General features: G+C 40.3%; 1 protein-coding gene across 2 annotated transcripts in view; it reads right to left on the bottom strand.

The window, feature by feature from the left end:
- csmd3b (CUB and Sushi multiple domains 3b) overlaps window positions 1–22245 on the bottom strand; it is a 337669-nt gene that overhangs the window by 134066 nt on the left and 181358 nt on the right. For both annotated transcript variants that reach the window (XM_030120514.1, XM_030120513.1), the window contains exon 8: window positions 10105–10217. In XM_030120514.1, the coding sequence (XP_029976374.1) occupies window positions 10105–10217 (113 nt within the window). The remainder of the gene's footprint in view (window positions 1–10104; window positions 10218–22245) is intronic.

Raw genomic sequence — 22245 nt, 5'->3', positions numbered from 1 at the left:
CCTTGCTGATTTTTCGTTTGGCATTTTGCCTCCGGCTCGCATTCCAAAGGACATGCTTGTGTGATTAAGTGTTGACTCTAAATTGGCTGCACGTGTGCGTGTGCACATGGGCGATTGTGCGTCCGTGTTGGACCGGCAACGGCCTGGCAAACTCTTCTCGGGGCATCCTGCCTTTTGCCAGCACGTATAGTATAAAACCCTCCATTATCCTACTCAGGATAAACAGTGCAGTGTCCACACATGCGTGAACGCACCTTGCACCATCGACTTTTACGATGGTGTTTCTGCTGAAGACGGACTGTCACACTCTGAAAAGTAGCCATCATGCCTTCAAATGACTGAGGAAAGAAAGCAATTGAACACCTTCAACAAAATTGGGTTTGTGAGAGCAAACTCAGCAAGTGCGCCTGACATCTGGGTGGAATCGAGGTCAGATCGCGTTCCCACCACCACAAACAAATTGCCAAGTTTGATTGCTCCAGACTGAGCCGACCACTTCTCAAGTGTCTCCGTTCAATTGTTCTGATCAACTCTGGAGTGCATTACTCTGTTCACACCTGCCCGAACTAATCGAGCCAAGGGACAAAACAAACTCCAAAGATCACTGATCAGAGGAGAAGCAAGTGTTAAAAGAGTCTTAAGATGGATGTGGTGGCCAGGAACTCAACATTCTCAACACTGGAGAGACGTAGAAGAAGTAGAAGCTTTGTTGTTGTAGTAATGGACCACATTATTGATATTGTTAATCTAAACTGTCACTGGATGTCAAAAACCTAATGGAAAAAACAGAGATAAATAAAACTCTTCTGAAATGCTGGTACTGCACACCGCAGCTGTGATTAGTTCTGCACATGTTTGAGTCCACTGAGTAGACAAAAATGGTGGCCTCCAGAGCAGCACGCCCCGCAGGAGTAAACCTTTCTGAAATAAAAAAAAGCAAAAACTAGGCATTTTCACTTGACAACGTCATGTGAAGGGGACCTGAGTAAAGTGAGGAAATCATCTCCCACAGACCCCACTGCTTTAATAACCGACTGTCTACAGCCAACAAATCAGACTCAAATCAGTCTCTCTTGCAGGAGAGGACTGGGGAAAAAAATAGTGCTGCGAGCAATCATGGGAGAAAAGTAGAAAACAAATGTACATTAAACTTTACACAGGGGTATAGGGTAAAAAACAAAAAGATGAGAAGAAAAAAAACTTTATCTTTAAATGAAACTTACTGCAGTGTGTTTGTCCTCAAAAAACTCCTTAAATGTCCTGTAATGACTTCTCCTGAAAATATATCCTCTTAATCAAGCCAGATTAAGTCAAATAGACCAAAATAACATGCCTGCACCACAATTTGTTCTGTTGTATCTTTAGCTGTACTTAATGAGTTTTTTTCTGTCATCAGAGTGACTAACGCAGTGCTGACAGCTCAGCTAACGTGTCACAGCAACGCTGGAACAGTACAGCCGTGTGCACATCACAAAACACACTGAGGGACAGCGGGTCGCGCAAAACCTAAATTTACCAGTTACTGGAGGGATGCTGATGGCCACAGTGGCTTCAGAATTTCCATTCATTTCCCAGACATGCTTTAACCATTTAAAAGGAACACTATGGACCCCTATAGAATGGAGAGAACTGAGCTAATCAAGTCTTATTCTCATCTTGGGAGTGTCAGACAGTCAAATTCTTGCTGCTGTTTCATGTAGACATGAGATCGTTATCAACAGGAATCGTCACTTTGGTAAAACTGGAAAGACATTCAATTTAATTCAACTTTACTGATACGGCATTGAACACACAGTCATTTCAATTTTACAGAGGATAAACCCAACATAGTTCAACAATAAGTGTGAATAATGTTTCAGAATTTTAATCGATTTTTATCAGTGACGGCATTCATTAATGATCAGAGGGGTCATACCGATCACACCAGGGCTATTAGTTTGATCAGCATGATCAGCATGACCCCTTTATCTGATAGCTGGATGGAGTTTCATTGGTCTACAGCACATTAGAGTGATTAAATTAAATGTGATTACAAATAAAAATGCATTAAAATGAATTTACATAACATTAAAAAAGACAAAAAAATGACCTTGACAACAGCACATTGAGAAATTTTGTGCTGATGACGTCTCATTAAAGAGTTATTGATTCCTAAAGTTCAAATCTATGAATATCTTCCAATCTTTACTGAACTGACTTCAGCTGACAACAATCCCGTGTCAGTGTTCAAGTACAGCAAGAATTTCAATCTAGGCCATTCCAAGACAAAACAAAAAGCTTGATAAGCTCAGTCCTCTCTGTTATACGGTGGCTGTGTGTGTTAGAAGTTGTTACTGATGCACATGAGTTCATAGCAAATTTTCTTGTGCGCACAACTTAAATGCTTTGTGTGCACAAGATAACTTAACTTGTGAGTGCAAAATAACGTGTGAGCATAAGATTATCTTGGGTGAATAACATCATTTGTGCACACAAGACAAAAAAAAAAAAAAAAAAAATCTGCAGGGCACTTTATTTATAGCAAAAGTGGTTTGAAAAACAACAACTGCAACTTTGCTGAAGTTGCTTTAGAATTAAAACGCACAATCCACAAGGGGAATGTTGCACTCTTAACTACTTTTGTTCTAGATTAAAATGTCAGTTTCCCAACACTGCTGCTAATATGAGCAGTTTTAGAAAGACTTATCTAATTTTCATGAGTTCTTTTCAGGCCAACTGCGCCCCGACCTTCACATGCTTATATTTGAACTAAACAGGAGCGTTTCTGGTTGAAGAAGCATCCGCTGCATGACTGTAGTTAAATGGTGTGAACATGGCTACATGGAAATGTGAGTCACTTGTGAACGAAATCATACATGACAACTTGGCCGACGAGCCGTCTCCAGCTTTTTTTTCAGCGGTTTGAGTTATGAATAACTGAACAGTGAGGGTGTGTTTGCTTCGAAAAGGCCATGACCCTGAAATGGATAAAAGCTGACTTATTTAAAGATCAAATTCACTATAAACCTGTGTTAAAAGTTTAATGTGGGTTTATTTGCGCCCATGACTCACTTTGTTCTGGTTCGAAAAGAGATGGTCACTTTTCTCGAGACATGGAAGAGGACTAAAAATGTCTTACTTCACTTTTGGACATTTTTTACTTCAAACTGCACTTGAGTTTAACATGAAAATGGTATAGTAAACCTTTTTCACTTTAACCAACACCTGCACACCAGTGGGGCTTTACTTTGAGATTCACTTACTGTCAATAGTTACAATCTTAAAGCGAAATGAAGTCAATCTAACAAACAAAATATGTGGATGTTACACAAGAAACCTCCAGCTTGTGTCGTGAAAAATACAATCTATTTTTTTTCCAGTGTTCTAATGGCTATCTATCTGTCTATAATTGCCGTACAAATTTAATTTATGGCATCAAATCAGTCAATCATAAGGAAGCATTTTAACAAATCTTGGCTTTAAAGACACGCCAAAGTTGAAACTGAACATTACAATGGGGAGGGAAGCTTGTGCAATTGAATGTGACATGGTTGTTTGTTTCAGACATGCTGACCAGAATCTTTCAGAAAGTGCTGATCCACTGTGATTTCCAAGGGGAGAGGAGAAAAAAAAAAAGAAAAAAAAAAAAGCTTTTTCTGAAAATATTTAAAAAAATAAACTGCAAGTCTGGGTGGCGATACATTGAGGCTGGTCACAGATGTCCTGAAAGGGAACTGAAACACAAACAACTACGTTATAATGAAATAATGAAAGATTATCTCTAGAGGCACAGAGCACTGGAAGTTGAAGCGGATGCGAGACAGCAGAGGGTGTGTGTGGCGATGTGTGTGTGTGTGTGTGTTCGCGTCTGTCTCCATGTTTGGATGTAGAGCCATATAAAAGATGGATGGACTTTGGGGCTCTAGGCACAAGTTGAGTGTTGTTAATTTGCCAGTAGGAACGTTTAAAAAATAATGTTTTGCCCATGCTCTTGTTTGGCATGTTTTTCAGTCCTTGTCGAGTTCTTGTAGTTCTTAATCTGGTCTGGCTCGTGTTGATGGTGCTGGAGTGTCTCTGTGTTTACTTCCTTTTTGTTCCAGCAGTGGTGTCAGTGTGCAGCTCCCTCACCTTGATTGCATCCACCAGCTCCTCATTAACGCCACGCCGCTGTGTAAATAAGTAGCGTGTTGGCGCCCGTCAGCTGATCTGGTCCCCCCGTGTTTTGTACCAGTGCCTTGTTGTCATTGGTTTTGATTCTTGTCTGCTTTTTGAGTAGGTCTTCGCCAAATTCTACAGATACCTTATCTTCTGTTTGACTAAACCTTGTCTGACTGACGATGATAAAGGAAAAGAAAAGAAAAAAAAAAGAAAAAAAAAACTCTGTTTTGGTGTCACATCATGACAATGCTGCAGACAAACTGAGTATTATTCCTGAAAATGTCTATCTCACAGAAGATCTGATATTTCAGAGGAATGCAAGAATGGATACACCACTCAGCTATAGCAGCATGACAACAGGCGGGCGCCAAGATGGAAAGATACTCTCTATTATTCACTTAACCTGCTGGTAGGTAGGATGTATTAGGTGGAAAGTGAGAAAATTTTTTCATTTATAGTGATTTATTGGAAGCAGGAAAAAAAAGGTGGATGTTTTTAAACTTAGAGACAGAGCATCTCCAAAGCTGCTATTTCGATGCCTGTTTCGTCGATCCCTGAAAAGGACATGGTCAGAATGTTATGGCTCAACCAGCTATTTTACAGATAAGGACCAAGATCATACAGCAGAGTGCCTAACGTTGTAAGTCACCATCGAATGCCCGGATGACTCAATCTGAGTGAAAGGAAGCACTTACAGTCGCTCCCATGTTAGAACGCTTCCACCAGCCTCTAGCATGCTTGGCAACACATTCTGTAATCACCGATGAGCTTTCTATATCGACTGAACTGCGACTTTTAATGCATTTTGGTCCTGTGGTGAAAAGCATTTACTCTTTCTCGGAGATGTTGACATAGCTGAATAATTACTGAGCTTAAATTAAACATGCTAATGGACACTTAATGGCAGCGCCTGGATTTCAATGTGGCGGAGACAGTGAGGTGCTGAGAGATAAAGTGTGACATTGACAAAACAGCTCAAATCTGTATAAATGCATGAATGTTGCAACTCTAATTAAACTGAAAAATAACAGTAGCCTCGTCTAACTTTGAATAAGATTTAATGAAAGCCATAACGGCTCATTGCAAGTCGTTATATTTCAGTGTATACTTAATTATTGAGTGTATTTACATTGCGACACATTCACACCTACATACAGTTGAAATGCATGAAGTCAGGGAGAACATGCAAACTCCGCACAGCGATGCCTGGCTCAAGCACACAACCTCCTCGCTATCAGAGTCCACAGCTGCTGGCAAAACATGCATTAGCCAAGTTTTGTGGATTGTCACTATAATTATAATATGATTGGTCGTAATGGCTGCGAGGGCTATAATCTCCTCTGAAGCTTTTCACTCGTTCACCAGATTCGCTCTTTCTATTCTTACATTGTTTACTTCTATGGTTTCTTTTCCGCAGACCACCTCACCCAAATGTGTCTTCTCTGCAAACTGGGGTATAAATCATTAGGAGATCATTATTAATTCAGGAGTTCATAATTTGAGCAGTAGCAGAAGGCAGAGGTTTTTATGAGCTGAATGGCTGACCTTACACACACACACACACACACACACACACACACACACATACACACACACACGATCGGCCGCAGAAGGAAAACAGTCTGTCCAGCTCGCTGGCAGCACCTAGAGCCAAATGTGTCCCTCTGAGGGCTCATCGCTGCGTCTTATAAACTAAACTCGCCCTGCCAAAACAGATTTGCTCATTTAGTCTCTCAGCGACAAATTTGGAATTGTTTTCATACACTATTTGAAACTAAACTAAACTAACCCAGCCCGCGGGCTTTGCCATTATAATTTAAACTCATGGACAACAAATTTAGCGGACCAGAACAGCACATGGCTCTCACAGCAGAATTACAGGGAAGTGATGAATAAACAAGAAATAGTAACAAAGATAAATAAATAAATTAAAAAAACAAATCTATCTATCTATCTATCTATCTATCTATCTATCTATCTATCTATGTAAAGAGAGTTGATGAATAAACTCTAAGAATGCTAATTAAAGAGAAAATCTGAGAAGAGTGCAGCGTTTTCCAAACAAATTAATGGCCACATGAGCTTAATGATGCCAGTATTGTAAATAAACATTTTGCCAGTGGTTAAAAAAGTTTTTTTTTTTTTTTTTCTTTTTTAAATCAAGAAGAGATTATTAATGACTTTGCTACGCTGTTATAGAGACAATGTTGTTTGGGATAACAATTTGTCTCACTTTAAACTAACGCAGAAACGTACAAAAAAAAAAAGTGTGTTCACATAAACACATTTTGAACCGATCTGCAGGCAGCAGATCTGTGCTCTTCCTTGATGATTTGTGAATGACTGGAGTCTGCACAGGCTAAAATAAAACTTTATTTCAAAGGAGGGAAGTCTGTTTCATGTTCTCTGACACGTTTCCCGATGTTATTCTCCGAGATTTTAATGAGTAACGTGTCATTTTCTAGATGAAGTTTCCAGTCACCCGGCCTGTCCTTTCACTGAAATGTGAAAACAGAGATGACTGACAGCTGACAGCAAACGGCCAATCAATCACGAGCTTGTTAGGAACTTCACTAATTAATCAGCTAACTTATCACACTGACACACCTCATTAGCATGTTGATTAACCTTTTAAACTAATTAAAATCAATTAGACCAATTAAAAGCAAATCTCAGGGGGAGGTGGTCAGGTTGTCAGTCAATCAATCAACCAATCAGTTTGTGGAGAGCCGGTGGACAAGAACAGGAAAAAAGAGATGGGAGTTTAGAAAAAATGTAGAAGAGAGGGAAAGTACTTTGAAAAAAAAAAAAAGTGAAACACAGGGAGGGAATAAAGATGAGATGTTTTTATACCTGAAACTTAAACTTTCAAAAGGTTATCTTTAAACCTTAAAGACTGCCTGTGATCATTGTGAATCATTAATTGGTTTTCCACTCTCTACTCTGCTTATGGCAAGAAAAAAAAACGAATCCTGAGGAAGTGTTCTGCATTTATTAGTCACAACTGCAGACAAACACAATGAGGTTACTCTAATACCATATAAACAATAATATCATTTTTTTTGTTGATTTTTTTTCAGCAGCGATGGGAAAAGTAACTGGACCTCTTGGCTAATGACTCCACGGAAAGCTAATTGGAGTTAACAAACCCAGAGCACGATCAATAAAAGAGGATGAGGCCAAGCTGTAAAGCCACTGTGACCTTTAAAAACACTCAAACCTCTTGACCGTGTTGTTCACAAAAAGCATCTGCTGATGTGAACAAGGGAAGTACTGAGGGTGATTTTTCTGCACCGCCTGTTGAAAGGCTCAATACAAAACAACTTTTTTTCTTCCTACATTCAAGCCTTATCAGTATATATTGTGTAAAAATGGCTTTCAAATACACATGAACTGTTTATAATCCATCCCCTGCTACAGGCTATGTGTAAAATGTGTAAAATGTTGATTAGATTTCCCATCAATTGCATGAACCAGGCATCTTTAGGGTCACTTATCTTGCTTTAGAAATGAATACATATTGTTGGTGCTCATTGTTCTTTCAGCATTTATGTGCTAGTGTCGTGTGCAGTGTTTCCTCCACTATTTTTATCTTGACTGACACATCTTGGATGATTAGACTTACAAATTCACTTATTTGTTGCACAGACTATACTTTGTGAACACTTATATGGATATAGTCAAAGGTCCGTTAGGCACCATGATCATACCACTGAATTAAATCAAATAGGAAATGACTCTATGTCCATATCAACCAGAGTCACATGTGGCCAGTGAAGAGATCAGGAGCTCATGAGGAATCATTTCCTTATATATATATATATATATATATATATATATATATATATATGAAGTGAGTAATGCATCCGAGCAGCTGGAATCTGCTCAGACAGCAGGAGCCTCTTGTCAACATATTTAATTGGCGCTGTAGACATTTTTAAATGCACTCAGTCACTTATATGCACACAGAACTGTGTAATTTCATGTACGATTTGTTAAATGGGTTGAGAACTTTTATATTACAAGTTATAAAACTGTATTTTTATATTAAATGCGCTCCTGTCAATCTCGGCGTTTTCACTTTTCGACTTCAAAAAGCACTTTCTCATATCATGAATTTTTATGTGAGGAAATCTACGAAGGGAGACCAGAAAGCAACAAATATTACTTCAAAGCTATTTGGTGCCCCGAAGTAATGCGCAAAAGATCATGTTTGCTAAAGAAAGAAACCGCAGCGCTGACCAGTGTGTCAGGATAGTACGCCGCTGTATTTGAGGAAAAAAAAAGGAAAAGGATCGGCCTGTCGTATCAAAGTAATTATTTCTGCAGTAACTGTCCAGAAATGACCATATTTTACAGACGGCACGTGTGCGGAATGCTGAGTGGACACAGGTGCACACACCTTTTTTTTTTTTTGTTTCCTCCATCCCAGTGCTGAGCGTTATACTGACTTGGCGCAAACTCAGATGTGCTGAAGAGGAAACCGAAGCACGGCGGGGAGTGTGTCACTTCTAATTAAGTGGCACGGTGCAATTTTGGTGTCAAGCACGACCAGTGCTGGTGCTGGTGCTGTATGCCCACACGTGTCAGGAAATAACACAGTTTGCAGTTGTTGTGGACAGAGAATTTAGTTTCAGGGGCAACTAAAGGGAAGTTCCTCGGGTTGATTGGACTTGGTCATCTGTCTTGGAAGACAATTTATCTCTCGGCAATCTGGCTTCATTAGTTCATCCCGCTCCCCTGACTGGCCGGAGAATGTGTGTAAAATGCAGGGACAACACAAGGTTGTGGTGATAAGTGGTTTAAATAATCAGGTGAACCGCCACAGGTCGCTCAGAACACCGGCCGTGAATAGAGAGAGGGCAGAGGCTCGCCAATTTGTAGAAGGTTAGAATTGTGGTAGAAATTCACAGAATGATAATAATGAGACTCAGTGAAAAGCACAGATCAGATGATTCCAAGAAATTGGTAAAATCTCTGTGTACAAAGAGCAAAGCTGAGGTCAATATTGAATGCTTGACCTCCACGGACTCTCGGACGGCTCTGAGTTCACAACAGCATGATTATTTCAATTCTCTCCCAATATTAATATATATCCCAAAAAATGTCTTCCAATATTGTGATTGCATTGTACCATTGTTTCTTCTTTGAATATTTCATACCAGCTCTAAAAATCACCTCCTGATACTTTATTTACACCACACAAAAGTCTCCAGCTGTGTTGCAAAAGTATCACATGCCTCTGGCGAAGGAAATACAGAAATCTGCATATCCTATGCTGGCAAAAAGTCTTCACACACCAGGGATAAGAGATTCACTGACAGCGTTCGATAGTGTTTAAAGTTACACAGACTTCATGTCAAAAAGAAAACGCTGATCTGGGACGAAATCTCAACGCAGGAGAGAATGAGAAACAAGTAAAGTGCAAATAAAGAATATCATCTCTTCCGGCCTGACTGCGCTGTTGTTCCAAACACTCAGCTCTCATTATCGCTGTTGTGGGACACGAACGCTGCCAAATGAATTTCCTAATGTTTTCCACCGGTTAGTTTTTGTGTCAAAGAAATCTCAGTGTACGGCGATGAGCAGTACCCGAGAAAAAAAGAAAAAAACAAAAAAAAAAAACAAAAGGGAAAGACCAGAAGAGAGCGAGCCGAACGGAGGGGAGGGACAGAGAGACACGGAGGAAGATGCAGAGAGATGGAGACAGCGAGGGGAGAGGAAAAAAGACGATTGGACTCAACAAGCGTAATTAAAAGGAGCTAGAGGGGGTGTTGATGGGGAAGAAAACTGTCAGGGGTAAACAGAAAGAAATAAAATGAATAAGAAAAAGAAAGCAGAAATAGTACTTTGTAATTATTGTCATGAAGAGGCATCTGGAGATTTTTCACATTTATCACTTTTTCAAACTGTTCTGTGTGACGGAAGTGCATTTATCCTGTGAGAGCGGGCCTTTACCCGTCTTACCTTGATAATGTGCGCTGAAACCTCGGTAACGGTGGTTGCTATCGGTCACAAAATGCAGCCGCAGCCAGTTTTTGTTACTGACAATAGGAGAGGGGACATTACTGCCAGACAACCTAGGAAACAGACAAAAAAAGAACATGTTTTAATAAACCAGTGCAAATACACAAACACATTTAGAAGACCTTCTTTAGCTTTTTTTTTTTTTTTTTTTTTTTTTCTTAACTTAATCCCATCTTGGACATCTTGCCTCACTCCTGAAGGACTTCAATTTGAAATGGTTCTTTTAAAGATAAAAGTGTGGGCACACATCATCCACAATGAAGGTTAAAAAAAATAATGAAATAAATAAATCTTTGTCTTGAGGGGAAGACGCTAATCATGTTTGTTTTGGTGCAAAGTTTGGATGTGGCAAAGCCAACTGATATCACAACAACAGAGGTGAGGAAATGAAGTCAACTCATTTTTTCCCAACAATTCTTTGCATTAAAAACACTGACAGTGGTGAACTGTTCAGAAAACACATGATCAAATCCATCAGCAATACTAACAAAGGTTTAAGTTGTGTTAGCGTTGCTTGTCACGCCTTCATTTATTCATTTTCTAAGCCGCTTGACCTTTTCAGGGTCGCAGGGAGCTGAAGCCAACAGACAATATGTGATGGTCGCAAGTTATCCAGAAAGATTTACGCCTGTGACTATAATTTCTTGCCAAATGTCATTTATTAGCTATTGATCGCAATATCCATTAACAATTTTTAATGTTAAAACAGTACAGGAAATCCAACATTCAACCAAAAATTACTACTCGCCATAAAAGCATGTGAGGCCGTTAATTGCAGCGCGAGTTGGCATCCCTGCCTCGCTTAAACTTGAAGATACTTTTTAGTGCAGCCTTCTGGTGAAATATAAATATTCAATCACTGTGACTGGGGTGTTCAATTTATTTTCTTCCCCTGCAATAAAAATAATTCAGCTGAAGAGCGGACCCTGTGGCAAATGACACACTGACGGTACATATGCCACATCCATAATGTGTCATTATGTCCAAACCATTATGTGCCCATGTAATTATTGCACCCATTTTGAACCTTTACTTTGGGTAACCATGACAACAAAGGTCGGCTGTGGCACTTAGCAACGTTCCTGAAAAACGTCGGTGGTATCAGCCCTCTGAGAAAGTGAGTTCACCAAAGAAGGCAACATTTAATCTATTTCTATAGGGCATGTGCGAAATAATGCCACTTATTTAGTGTCTTGATTACGCCTTAAACTTCCTGTGTGTGTATGTGTGTGTGCGTGCGTGTACAGAGTGAATTACATGCAGTGCCTGGCCTTCACAAGCTAATATAACCAGTCTGATTCAGCAGTTCCATTGGAGTAACTGGAACATTTGTGGCATACTCAAGGGTATCTCACTTGCTCCTAATGAAGTACGGAATGGTGTGTTTCTTATTCATTCCTAACTTGGAGATTTCCCCAGGTGGTTGGAAGGCCCAACTCAGGAAACTCTGAAATCAAACTCAAATCTCATGGTACCTTCTTGCTGCTGTAGTTACTATTTGGTGTTGAACCTTGTCAGAATGCAACATAATTCATCAATATATTCATCAATTTATTAGTTTTTTTGGTACACAACTACATTACATCATACACCAGGATTTCAAAATATGAAAATATATGGAAACCACTCAAATGTTAAGGCTTGCAATGTACCACTTTTAACAATATTCAGTTTTTTTTTGCATTTAAGCAAGCTTTACTGAGGCTTTGATGGCGAGCCGCACTGGCAGATCGGTCCCAATTTGCAACACTTTCATCAAGTGGTGAGGATAAGATCCCCTAATTGACTGAGGAGATGAACGAGGCTGGTGCGGTTGGCAGAGTGGAGAGGGTTGGGTCACCGCTAGCAGCATTAGAGGAAGTGAGTGCTTCACGCTTGACACTTGGAGAATAAAACACCCTTGTTCCAGCACGACTTCAAATATCTGAGGCTGAAATACAATCTCTTGCTGGCAGCAACCCCCCTTCCATACATCAGCTTTTTGATGTATGCGATGCTTTCATCTTCACCAACAGGTGCTTTTTTTTTCTTCTTTTGCTCTCCCTCTTGTTCCATTTCCATAGAGATATTTTTAGTAGTATCACCTTGGCTGTTTTATGGAAGACACAGCTGTGCACATATAAATGGTGTTAAGAGCGGAGTGGACCGCTCTCACATGTTCACTTGTCTTGTTATATAAACCATTAACACCAAGACACGTGGACACAACAATGGATCAAACACACACACACACACACACACGCACACACGGGTAGCGGCAATATACTGTACGGACTGCCCTGTAATAACGGTGGTAAAAAAGTGGAGCACAGGACTGCTGAGTAGGTGTTTTAGAAGGTGTGTGTGCGTGTGTGTGTGTGTGTGTAAGTGAATGCATAGTGAGGGGTCACCTTGTGCCCTAGATCAGTAGGATTCTCTGATATCTGCTATTAGTCACACGCACGCACACACACATACACACCTGATTCACACTCAATGGTGCAGATACAACAATGCGGTCCCACGGCTACAGAACGAGGTTTCATGTCTCCTGACCATCAGTAAAAGAGGAACAGCAATGTCGCTACATGGTTAATTTGTGCTAAATCATTAAAGCTGCTCAATAACTGCGTTCGATTATGTTAGCTACACTACGGAAAACACACACCATACTTTACATAGAGAGAAGGATTCATTTTTCAGTATAGACTCAAAGTATGATGAAATGAACTTTAAATTGAGTACACTGCCGTAAATAGATGTTTGATTATTCTATCAGATGGACTGGGCAGTCAGTCCAATTTACTGTTTTCAAACAAGACAATTTTGAATTTTGAAATGCAAATAAATTCAGTAATATATTCATCACAAAGGATCTGGGCAAAGCCAATGCGATAGATTTTAAAATATTTATTTTACATATAATAAATCTACACTAATGAAAAATGGAATTCTTCATTGGAGATTACAGCAAGCTAGATAAAAAAAAAAAAAATTGACATATCTTTTGATTTAAATAAAAAATGTTTAAGGTTGAAGGGTTTATTCTGGAGTGTTCTTTCTTTTGCCTTAATTCTACCCTGCAAAAATTCACTGATGCACAACAACGAACATTATATCACATTATGCAACAAAATCAAAAGCCACAAGCAAACAAACTGAGAACATAGATGGGGAAAGTTCTCCAAAATCTTAAGAAAAAACTGTGATTCTCCAACAGACGAAGGGGTCTCTACAGAAATACAGCAAACACACTGAGCTCACGTTTTTTTTTCTTCTTTTTTTTAATGAAGCACTTATGCACGATTCATTCAAATTTTCATTTAAATAAATACACATTAGGTCGGCCATGACAGGAGAAAAAAATACCTTTCATAATTCTGTAAATGAGAGTATTTTATCATGGTGAATAATTGAATATCGTTGTCTCTGTGGTATGCAAACTAAAGTTTATGATGCATTTTTAATATCTGTAACAGCAGGAAGAAGCCGCTTTCAAGGGATAACTGAAATATACAAACCATTTGGAAAACAAGCCCCGAACATGAGAATGTGACAGCTTGTGTCTGTGGCACTGTAACAATGATCATAACGTATTAACCCCTGGAATAGCGTGAAGGTTTCAAGCTATAAAGGCATCAGACCGGCTCACTGGTCCCGAACTCTTCTGGAGACAAGTCAGAGAAAAAGATCTCTATTCCATGACGAGAGGATCTGAAAGAAGGACGAGTGCTGCAACAGATGGCGTGACCCCCGCCGAGCCCACATCTCAACATCACTGTTTCAGGCTGAAATTACACGAAGAGACAGAAGCAAGTGGAGCCTAAACCCTCAGACCGACACTGACAACTTCTCTAAGATACCTGAATCAACTTAAAAGCAAAGGGCAGCCACAACAAATACAAATTTTATTCTATCTTCACATTATTTCAGCGAACTCTGTGTGACGTTAACCGACTTTGGCTCGCAGGTATCTCAACAGAGATCTTGTTCCTCAAGTCTCAATGAATTCTGCAAACTTTGGAAATGACGTCCTAGATGTAGTAAAGGGTGCTGCTATCCTTCTCTGGGTTTGCCTGCACGCATGGGTCCAACAGGGACAACGGGCCTGTCACTGAGGTTTTCTTTGACACTTGCTTCCTGATGCATCGCCTGACATGTGCGATCGAGTCATAATGAGGTGAGCGCAACAGCGTCTCTGCAACCCTCTGCGGCTTCGGGTTCCCCGCAACACCCTTCTCTGAAGATATTTGAGAGGACGTTTACGTGTCTCTTTGGAAAAGGCATGTTTTGAGCTTAGCAACACTAATGTTTCTGAGTTATGATGTAACTGACAAAGACAAGAGAAGAAGAACATCTCCTTGGGTGATCGTTTTACCAGTTAACTAAAACAATGTGTGAGAGTAAACGCTTCAGTTTGTGTCTTACTTTCCCACAAGCTATTCTTCTCTTAACTATATTACTTTTTTCATGTCTTCAGACTCATCTAAATATTTTTTAAAATGTACTTTTTAGACAAACATTATTCATGTTTTCACATCTTTTTTTTTCTTTGTAACTCCCTGCCACGACATTTCTCCCAATAGTCGATCGTGTGCACATTTTACCTGTTTAAAAATTAAAACAGGAATTAAATCATGAGTCAATATGAGAAGTGAGTTACAGTATTAAAGAAAAAAAAAACTGTAAGTACACGCTTAGGAAGCACTTAGCAAGTCGAAGCTCCAGGATGAAGCCATGATCAGAGAGGAATCTCTCTTGTAGGAATATTGAAAGTGAAAGCAACAAGCAAGCAGCGCAACAAAGGTCACCAGGCGGTATTCATATAATAGCCGGCGCTCCTTCTCTTCCTCTTTGCATCAACAAGTGCTTCAGAGATAAAAACTCCTCTCTTAAAGGTCTTTCAAAGGCCTTAATAACAATGCAGAGAAAACCTCAACCATGTATGTTTATTTACTGCATATATGGATAACTGAGAGTGACAACGGAGCTTGGAGCGGGAAAACGTGATCGTTGAAGATGAATAAATAAATAAATAAATAAAAACACTGAGAAGCTCACCGATCTTCCCCGTGTGGACGATTTGCGATGCATTATTAAACCATTCATCTATGCTGATGGTTTCTGCCTGTGACCGTTAAGTGTTCTCCCAAGATATCTGGTATAAAAGCACTTCAGAGCAGCCCTGAGGTATTATAGATCATCTTCAGATGGGCTCCAATGACTTTTTTTTAAACACTGTGGTCTGAAAGGGTGTCCTACTTTGTGGTTTGACAGTGACGGCGGCTTGAATTACAGTGAATGAAGCCACAGCCGCTACTTAGAGCATCAGCTACTTTGCGGTTGAAGTGTGCTATAGAACAGAGTGCTTTGTTAAGATATGAACCATTAGCAGGGCTTCTTTACATCAAACCGCAGGAAGGATACAAATATTGACAAGGGCTTTGAAAAAGTCATGCAACAGCTTTTTTTTTTTTTTTTTTTCCCCAAATGTGTGAAAATGTGTCTTGAAAGGAAATGTCTCTAATGTGAAATTAAGTAAATTGCTAACTGAAAGCTTCCCCTGATGATTGTTTCTACGAGGCGCAGAACCTTTGAATGAAACACAATAGATTTCAGTGCTCCTTTAGGAAATGTTTTATAATTAGTGCTTGAAACTTCACAGGAGCCTGTTAGCGATATAACCGGCAGCAAGGGTCGCAGAGGTTTTCGCTGTGAAGCTGTGCAACAGCTCCAGTTTAGTGATCAATCTGACCAGGTATGAGAAAAAAAAAAGAAAAAGAAAGAAAGCCCCCCCATTTTTCATGTTCAGCCACAATTCCTGTTGGTAAGAGAGAAATAAATGCTGAGATAAAGCGTGTGTGTGTGTGTGTGAGAGAGAGAGAGGATATCAAGTTGAGAGTAGCCAGGGGGAGTGAGAGAACATAATTGATTAAATACACCAGACCAAAAGAGCATCTCTCCCTCTCTCCATCTCCGTCTCTACCGTCCCGCCATCCATCCCTCTGCCTCTCCGCCGCTCCGCCAGCCCGCTAATACAATAGCACTATGGTAATGAAAGACAGGGAGAGGGAGGAAATGAAGGAGCAGGAGGTGAAAAGAGGGAAAAGATTGATGGAGGCATGACAGAAGAGAAGTGGATGTGTGGTGGAGTGAGAGGCCGACACGGAGATTGACGAAGATATACTTCATCGTGGTTCACCTTGTTAATGATTTGTGTATTTGAAGTGAATATGAACTGAATGCGCAGAAGGCTGATTGCAGATAATTAGAATAAAATCATCACATGTAATAAAATGATTAATTTGCAGCAATTTACACATTTCTTTAAAGTTGAAATTGAAAAATATGTACTTTTAAAATCAAAAACAGTAATGCAACACTGAAGTGGAGTTTGAAAACAACACATTTTATTCTCCAAGGTCAAACACAGTGGTGTGTTTATCCTGTAGTATGTTATACTCTATACTGATTACTGCTATCCAATCTAGAGATGATGGGATGAACTCTAACGTAAAAAACTTTAAATTGCTTGGCATTAACAGCGTGCTCACCCGTTCACGGGTGTCTCACGTGTTTCCCATATCATCTGGTTGCTCCATCATTAGAATAGACTTCAAGCAAACCGAGCCCCTATGTGACGGCGAGATGTTTATTTCAGATTGTTAGGTGTGAAATGCAACTATAAATATGGAGGCATTAACATTCTCCGCACTTTTATTTTGACACGAGCTGTTCAGGAGCTCGATGCAACGCTGATGAGGTTTTAATGTGACATCCTGCAGGTACACAACACCAGCCACTTCTTAGAATGCAACTTATGTGACTTGTAAAAGTCTTGCATCCGTCATCATGCAGTGGGCAACAGCAACCGATATGAACTTTTGTGTGCGTGTGTGTGTGTGTGTGTGTGTGTGTGTGTGTGTGTTCGTTAGTGCACGTGTGCAGCTATTCATTAAATAGAAGGGCCATGCTACTTAATCAGGCAATCTGTCTTAATAGCCTCCTCTAATTAAGACAGGTGGGAACTGCCATACACAGACACCAGCACAGCAAACACACGGGGGAGAGAGAGAGAGGGAAACAGAGAGAGAGAGAGAAAGAGAGAGAGAGAGAGAGAGCTCTTCATACACTTGAATGCACACGCAGGAAATGAGCACATTCTCGCTGCAGGAGCGTTGGACTGAATGCAGTCTTGGCGGAGCCGCCATCAATCAGCATACAGAGACAGAGAACTTCTCAACGCGCGTGTGCGTGTGTCTTTGTGTCTGCGCGCGTTATTGTTTATATACGTTGTGTATTCATGCGTCCGCGTGCGTCTGCGCTCGTGCCTGCGTGAGCACGCCCGCTGTGTCACTCTCCATCAATCTGAAGTGGGCAGAGAGTAATCAGTGTTCACAACAGGACCCTGCTCTGTCTCTCCCTCCCCTTCCCTTCATCTCATCTAAATTTCTTCCCCACTCGCTCGCCTCTTCCTTGAGCGCCAAGGTGTTTTTAAAACGAGCATTTTGGACATTGGAGGCCTGGGAAAGAGAAGCCAGAGTGGGTGGCAGTGAACCATATTGTGAAGGAAAAAAAATAAATAAAAAAAGCGCTCCGGCATAAATAATTCATACATTTAGCAAGCAGGATTAAAACTGTGAGAGTGTTACAATGACAAATTGACTTGTTTTGCACAAATCTGAGGATTGTTTTCACAGTTTGCTTGAGGGATCTTGGTCCCAAGCAAGAACATTTTAGATACATCAGCATATAGTGAAGAAAAACCCTTTGGTCAGCATCTAACCCTTTCTCAGTTTGGAGGAGTGTATCTTGAGTCTGAAGTCCATATCTTAGTAAAGAACCACGATGCCATTAGGAAACAAGGTCTTATCAACCAATTCCAATACTCTGCGCTGCACACAGTTTAATGGATTGGTGCTGAAATCATATGAAAAGACCGGAGGCTGTTGTTGTAACAGATTAATGGTTTTGATTGGAAACTCGAAAATTAAATGTTCTGATAATGTGGCTGCGCTGAGCATAAAGTACACCTGACGACTCTAATATATTAGAACTGCTTAAAGCAATACTAAGGAGAAGAAACAATTTGTTGTACATTAAATATTATAATGTAATACATCACAATATATTGTGACTTTGTAAAAACTTCATATATTGCATTTCTTTAAACTAATGTTTTGAAAACAACCAAAACAAATAAATGTTTTTGTGACAGCAAAACAATGAGTAATGTGTTGGTATCTTAATGCCCGCCTCACACCTTTTGTGAAACTCTAATAAAAATAAAACCAAAACAAAAAAGAAAATGCCTTGTATGTATTTGCAGCCAAGTCAGTAATGAGACAGGAGTGAAGCTCAGCTCACCTGGCTGACGGCAAATCAACAGCTGAATCAAAATACTCAGAAAATATTTAACAACAGACGAATCCAACTATCAATAAATAACCAGACAGTATTTTGGAGTTAATCCCCTCGTGGCAAACTTGACATTGCAATCTGCAGTAAATCTTTTTTCCTCACACAGAAATAGTAGCGATAATGACAGCATGAAATAAAACACTAACTACTTCAGAAGGTCACCAGGATGTGAGTAGCAAAAGAAATTATGATGTGTAGTTTAAACTGTTTTGCTTGTCATGGCAGAACAACCATGTTAATCGTGTCTCGTTGTCTGTCTGCCTGTGCATGTCTGGCAGAAACCAAGGAAACAGGCAATAAAGTCTCAAATATGTCTTTGTACTCCCACATCTCTCTCTCCTCGGATTCTTTCTGTTTCCTTTCTGTTTCACTCCCGAGGGTTTATGGACTGTCACTTGGCCTCCTCTCTCCTCTCTTTGAGCTCGGTCTTTTTCCCAAAAGCCATTGTAAACTTGGATGATTCCTTACATCTTTTCAAACTCTAGATGTCTGTACGACAAGTGGGAGTCATGGGTCATCGATCAGTGTTGAGATTTGGTTTTATTGGTCAAGTTGTTTTAGGAATTCAAAAATAAAATCAATGTCCAAAATACAATCTCAACTCACTTATGTGATCTGTAGCATCCAACCATTGACGAGCACACTCACACACCAATCTGGCTATTTGGGCTGTATGATGGGGGATTGAACCACCGTATTTCCAGTCCTAACACACACATACACACACAGAGAGGCAAACACAAGCCCAGCAGAAATGCACGCTCATACCAGTGGACAGGGCCGGCTGGAGTCCAGGGACTGACAGGGACAATGTATTTATGATGGGAGAATTAATATGCTGTGGCCTGGCGCAGCTACACATCGTGCTCCAGTGGTCCTCAACCTCTGGCCCGATCCCTCGGGTCTGGCTTTGCTACACCTGGAAAGGTTATTTGCTGAGGGAATGGTAAATATCAAATTTCACTGCCGAGTAACAGTGACCTATAAAAAACACTGCCCTGTCGTAATGACATGGGTTCCCTGTAATTAAGTCTGAAAATGTCTCTGGATTCCAGATGGAGAGAGTAGAGCAGTGCTTCATCGTGTTTTTATTTGTTTATTTATCTTTTAAAGGGAATAATTCAAAAGTGAATTCAGACAGCACAGCATGTATTTGGATCATTTGAGCAGTAAAATCCTTCACCAACAGTTTGGAATACAAAATGACTAAAAAAAAAAAAAATTGAGCGTTAGTTTTACCCAGAAAACAAAAAAAAAAAAAACAAAAAAACAAAAGTGTTTTGAAATTCCATCAAGCCAAAGGCAACAGTCGGGATGACGGTTAAACAAACACAAAACCTGAATAAATAATGGAGATTTAACTCTTGTCATAGTGTTGAGAATAATACAGAGCAAAAGTTGAAGATGCCTCAAGGCTGCGGGGAGCAAATGACCTATTTTGAGTTTTCTTTAATCCTGTGTTAATGTGCATAACCTGACTTTGTTTGCATAAACACTTTAATCTAATTATCGTACACTAATCTAATTATCGACCCGACTTTGATTCGAACAGTAATTTGATTAAGCTGTTTACATGTATAGCAGAGGAAGATTTATCTTAATAGACCCATCTTAATGCCATTCTGCATAGTGCATGTTGACTGAATTAATTGTCATGTGCCTTCTCTCCTATAGTCAACGAGCGAATTTAAAATCCGCCCTCACAAAATGCAAATGCGTGTCTATCGTTTTCGGCGGGGTCCAATGTCGGAAATCCCGCTCAGATATGAAAACGTTGCCAGCCATGAAGAAGATAGTCGCTGTTGAAATTAAAGCTCAAAAACACTGGGCAATCTGCTCGGATTTGGAAGAACTCCGACGTGCAGGTTTAGTCAGCGTCTGGTGTTTACATCTCTGAACGATCTCCCTATAATGCGGCTAATTTCACAGTTCTCCACACATTTTAATCCTATGGCGTACCCTCTCTCTATGACCTGAGATTAAAGGGAGGAAGGGGGGAAAAAAAAAAAAAAAAAAAAAAGTGGTGGATTAAGTTGTTTACATGCCTTCAGTTTAATTGCAATTTCCTCATGATCACATTTAGCTTCATGCACAGGTAGCAACTGTCAGATAAAGTTGCTGTCTGTCCTTCTCCGCCTCTCTCAGCCCGTCCCAGTGTCACCCTGTCTCTTAGTCTACAACCTCTCTCCTCCCCCCCGAGTCCCCCTGATGGCATTCTCTTCCTGCGTCTCTCCCTCCATTCCTCTCGCTCGTCCTTCCACTTCTCTTCTCCTGTCATCTCTCATCTTCCCCATCCTCTGTCCCGACTCTGCACCTCTGCTTTTGTCTCCTCCCTTCTTCACCTTTTTACCTTTCATCGCTGCCCCTTCTCTCCAGGTTTCTCTCGTCACCCCAATTGCCCTTTTCGACTCCTCTTCTCCGCCCGCCCCTCTCTCGTCCTCTTCTGCGTGACCCGACGCTACCTTCCCAAAAAAAAAAAACAAAAAAAAAACGCCGCAACACCTCCACCACTGTCCTCTCATCTCGCTTCCGCCGTTCCTTTTCTCCTCTGCGTCGGGTCCCAGGAATTAGACGGCGATATCCCCAAAAGATCTCTGTAATTCGTCTCAAACCTTATCAGAGTTGGGGGTTAATAAGAGGGTGAATTTGCGTAGGCATGCCTAGACAATAGCCTGAAAAACACTTTCGGCCACCAGAAATTGGATTTAAAAATTGATGCCCCCCAGAGAAACAGTGTGAAGGTCACGGCGGTAACCCATAAGCCCCAATGTTGCAAACAGATTCCGAGGAAAATAGTCTGCATCATGAACTTGTTTACAAGCTCTCTCTGAGAGTCGTTTGGCCTCTGAATATGGCTGGTAATGGATTCTCTGGAGTCCTCCCTGACTCTGAAATAGGTGGTTGATGTGATTTGATGCAGTTCATTTTGGGAAGAAGCAGAAGAAGAAAAAAAAATCAAAAACAAAGAAGTCTTTCTCAGGTGTTATCTTACACTACTGAGATGAAAACAGTCGCAGTGTAACAGTGCTGGGAAAATTATAGCCACGCTTAACTTTGCCTAAGAGAATAAATCTAAAAAAAAAAAAATCTGTGTGGAGATACAGAGCCTTGATGCTTTTCCTGTTGTTTTTGTAAAGTACGAACGCTGTTCCTGATGGCTCGGAAACAAAATGCACAAGAATGGGACTGAGACTTTCCTAAATTCAACTTCAATGCATTTCGGGGTTCTACCTCAGTATCTTAGCTTCATGAGATCATTCAAGCCTTCCATCACCACGCGCAATGCATAGGCCTGGATGCAGTGTTGTAAAGCACCAATGCATCAAAAATGAACAGAAAGACAATCATGCAGTCACATCTAGAGGGATCAAACACACATTTTGGACCCCAATAAAGGCCCAACCTGAATTCAAACCAGCAGTATTCTCATTGTATGGCTGGACTGAGAATGACTACACCATGATGCATCCACTGGAAAATATGGATTTATTCCATTTCTACTTCTTTTCGGTGTTGAGAATTCTTAGTCAGAATTGTGTCACTTTCTCAAAATAACTGAGTTGTAGCGTTCCATAAATCACAACATTGCAAGTCAACAGTGTGTGAGTAAAGCTGTTCTTGCACTCGCTCCTTCTGAGGAGAAATGAAAAATATCACGACAACAAATCAGATCATAACTTC

The sequence above is a fragment of the Salarias fasciatus genome, chromosome 22 (genome assembly GCF_902148845.1).
Source record: "Salarias fasciatus chromosome 22, fSalaFa1.1, whole genome shotgun sequence".
Lineage (NCBI taxonomy): Eukaryota > Metazoa > Chordata > Actinopteri > Blenniiformes > Blenniidae > Salarias > Salarias fasciatus.
Note: the sequence above shows the minus strand (reverse complement) of the source record. Positions and strands in the feature narration are given on the sequence as shown.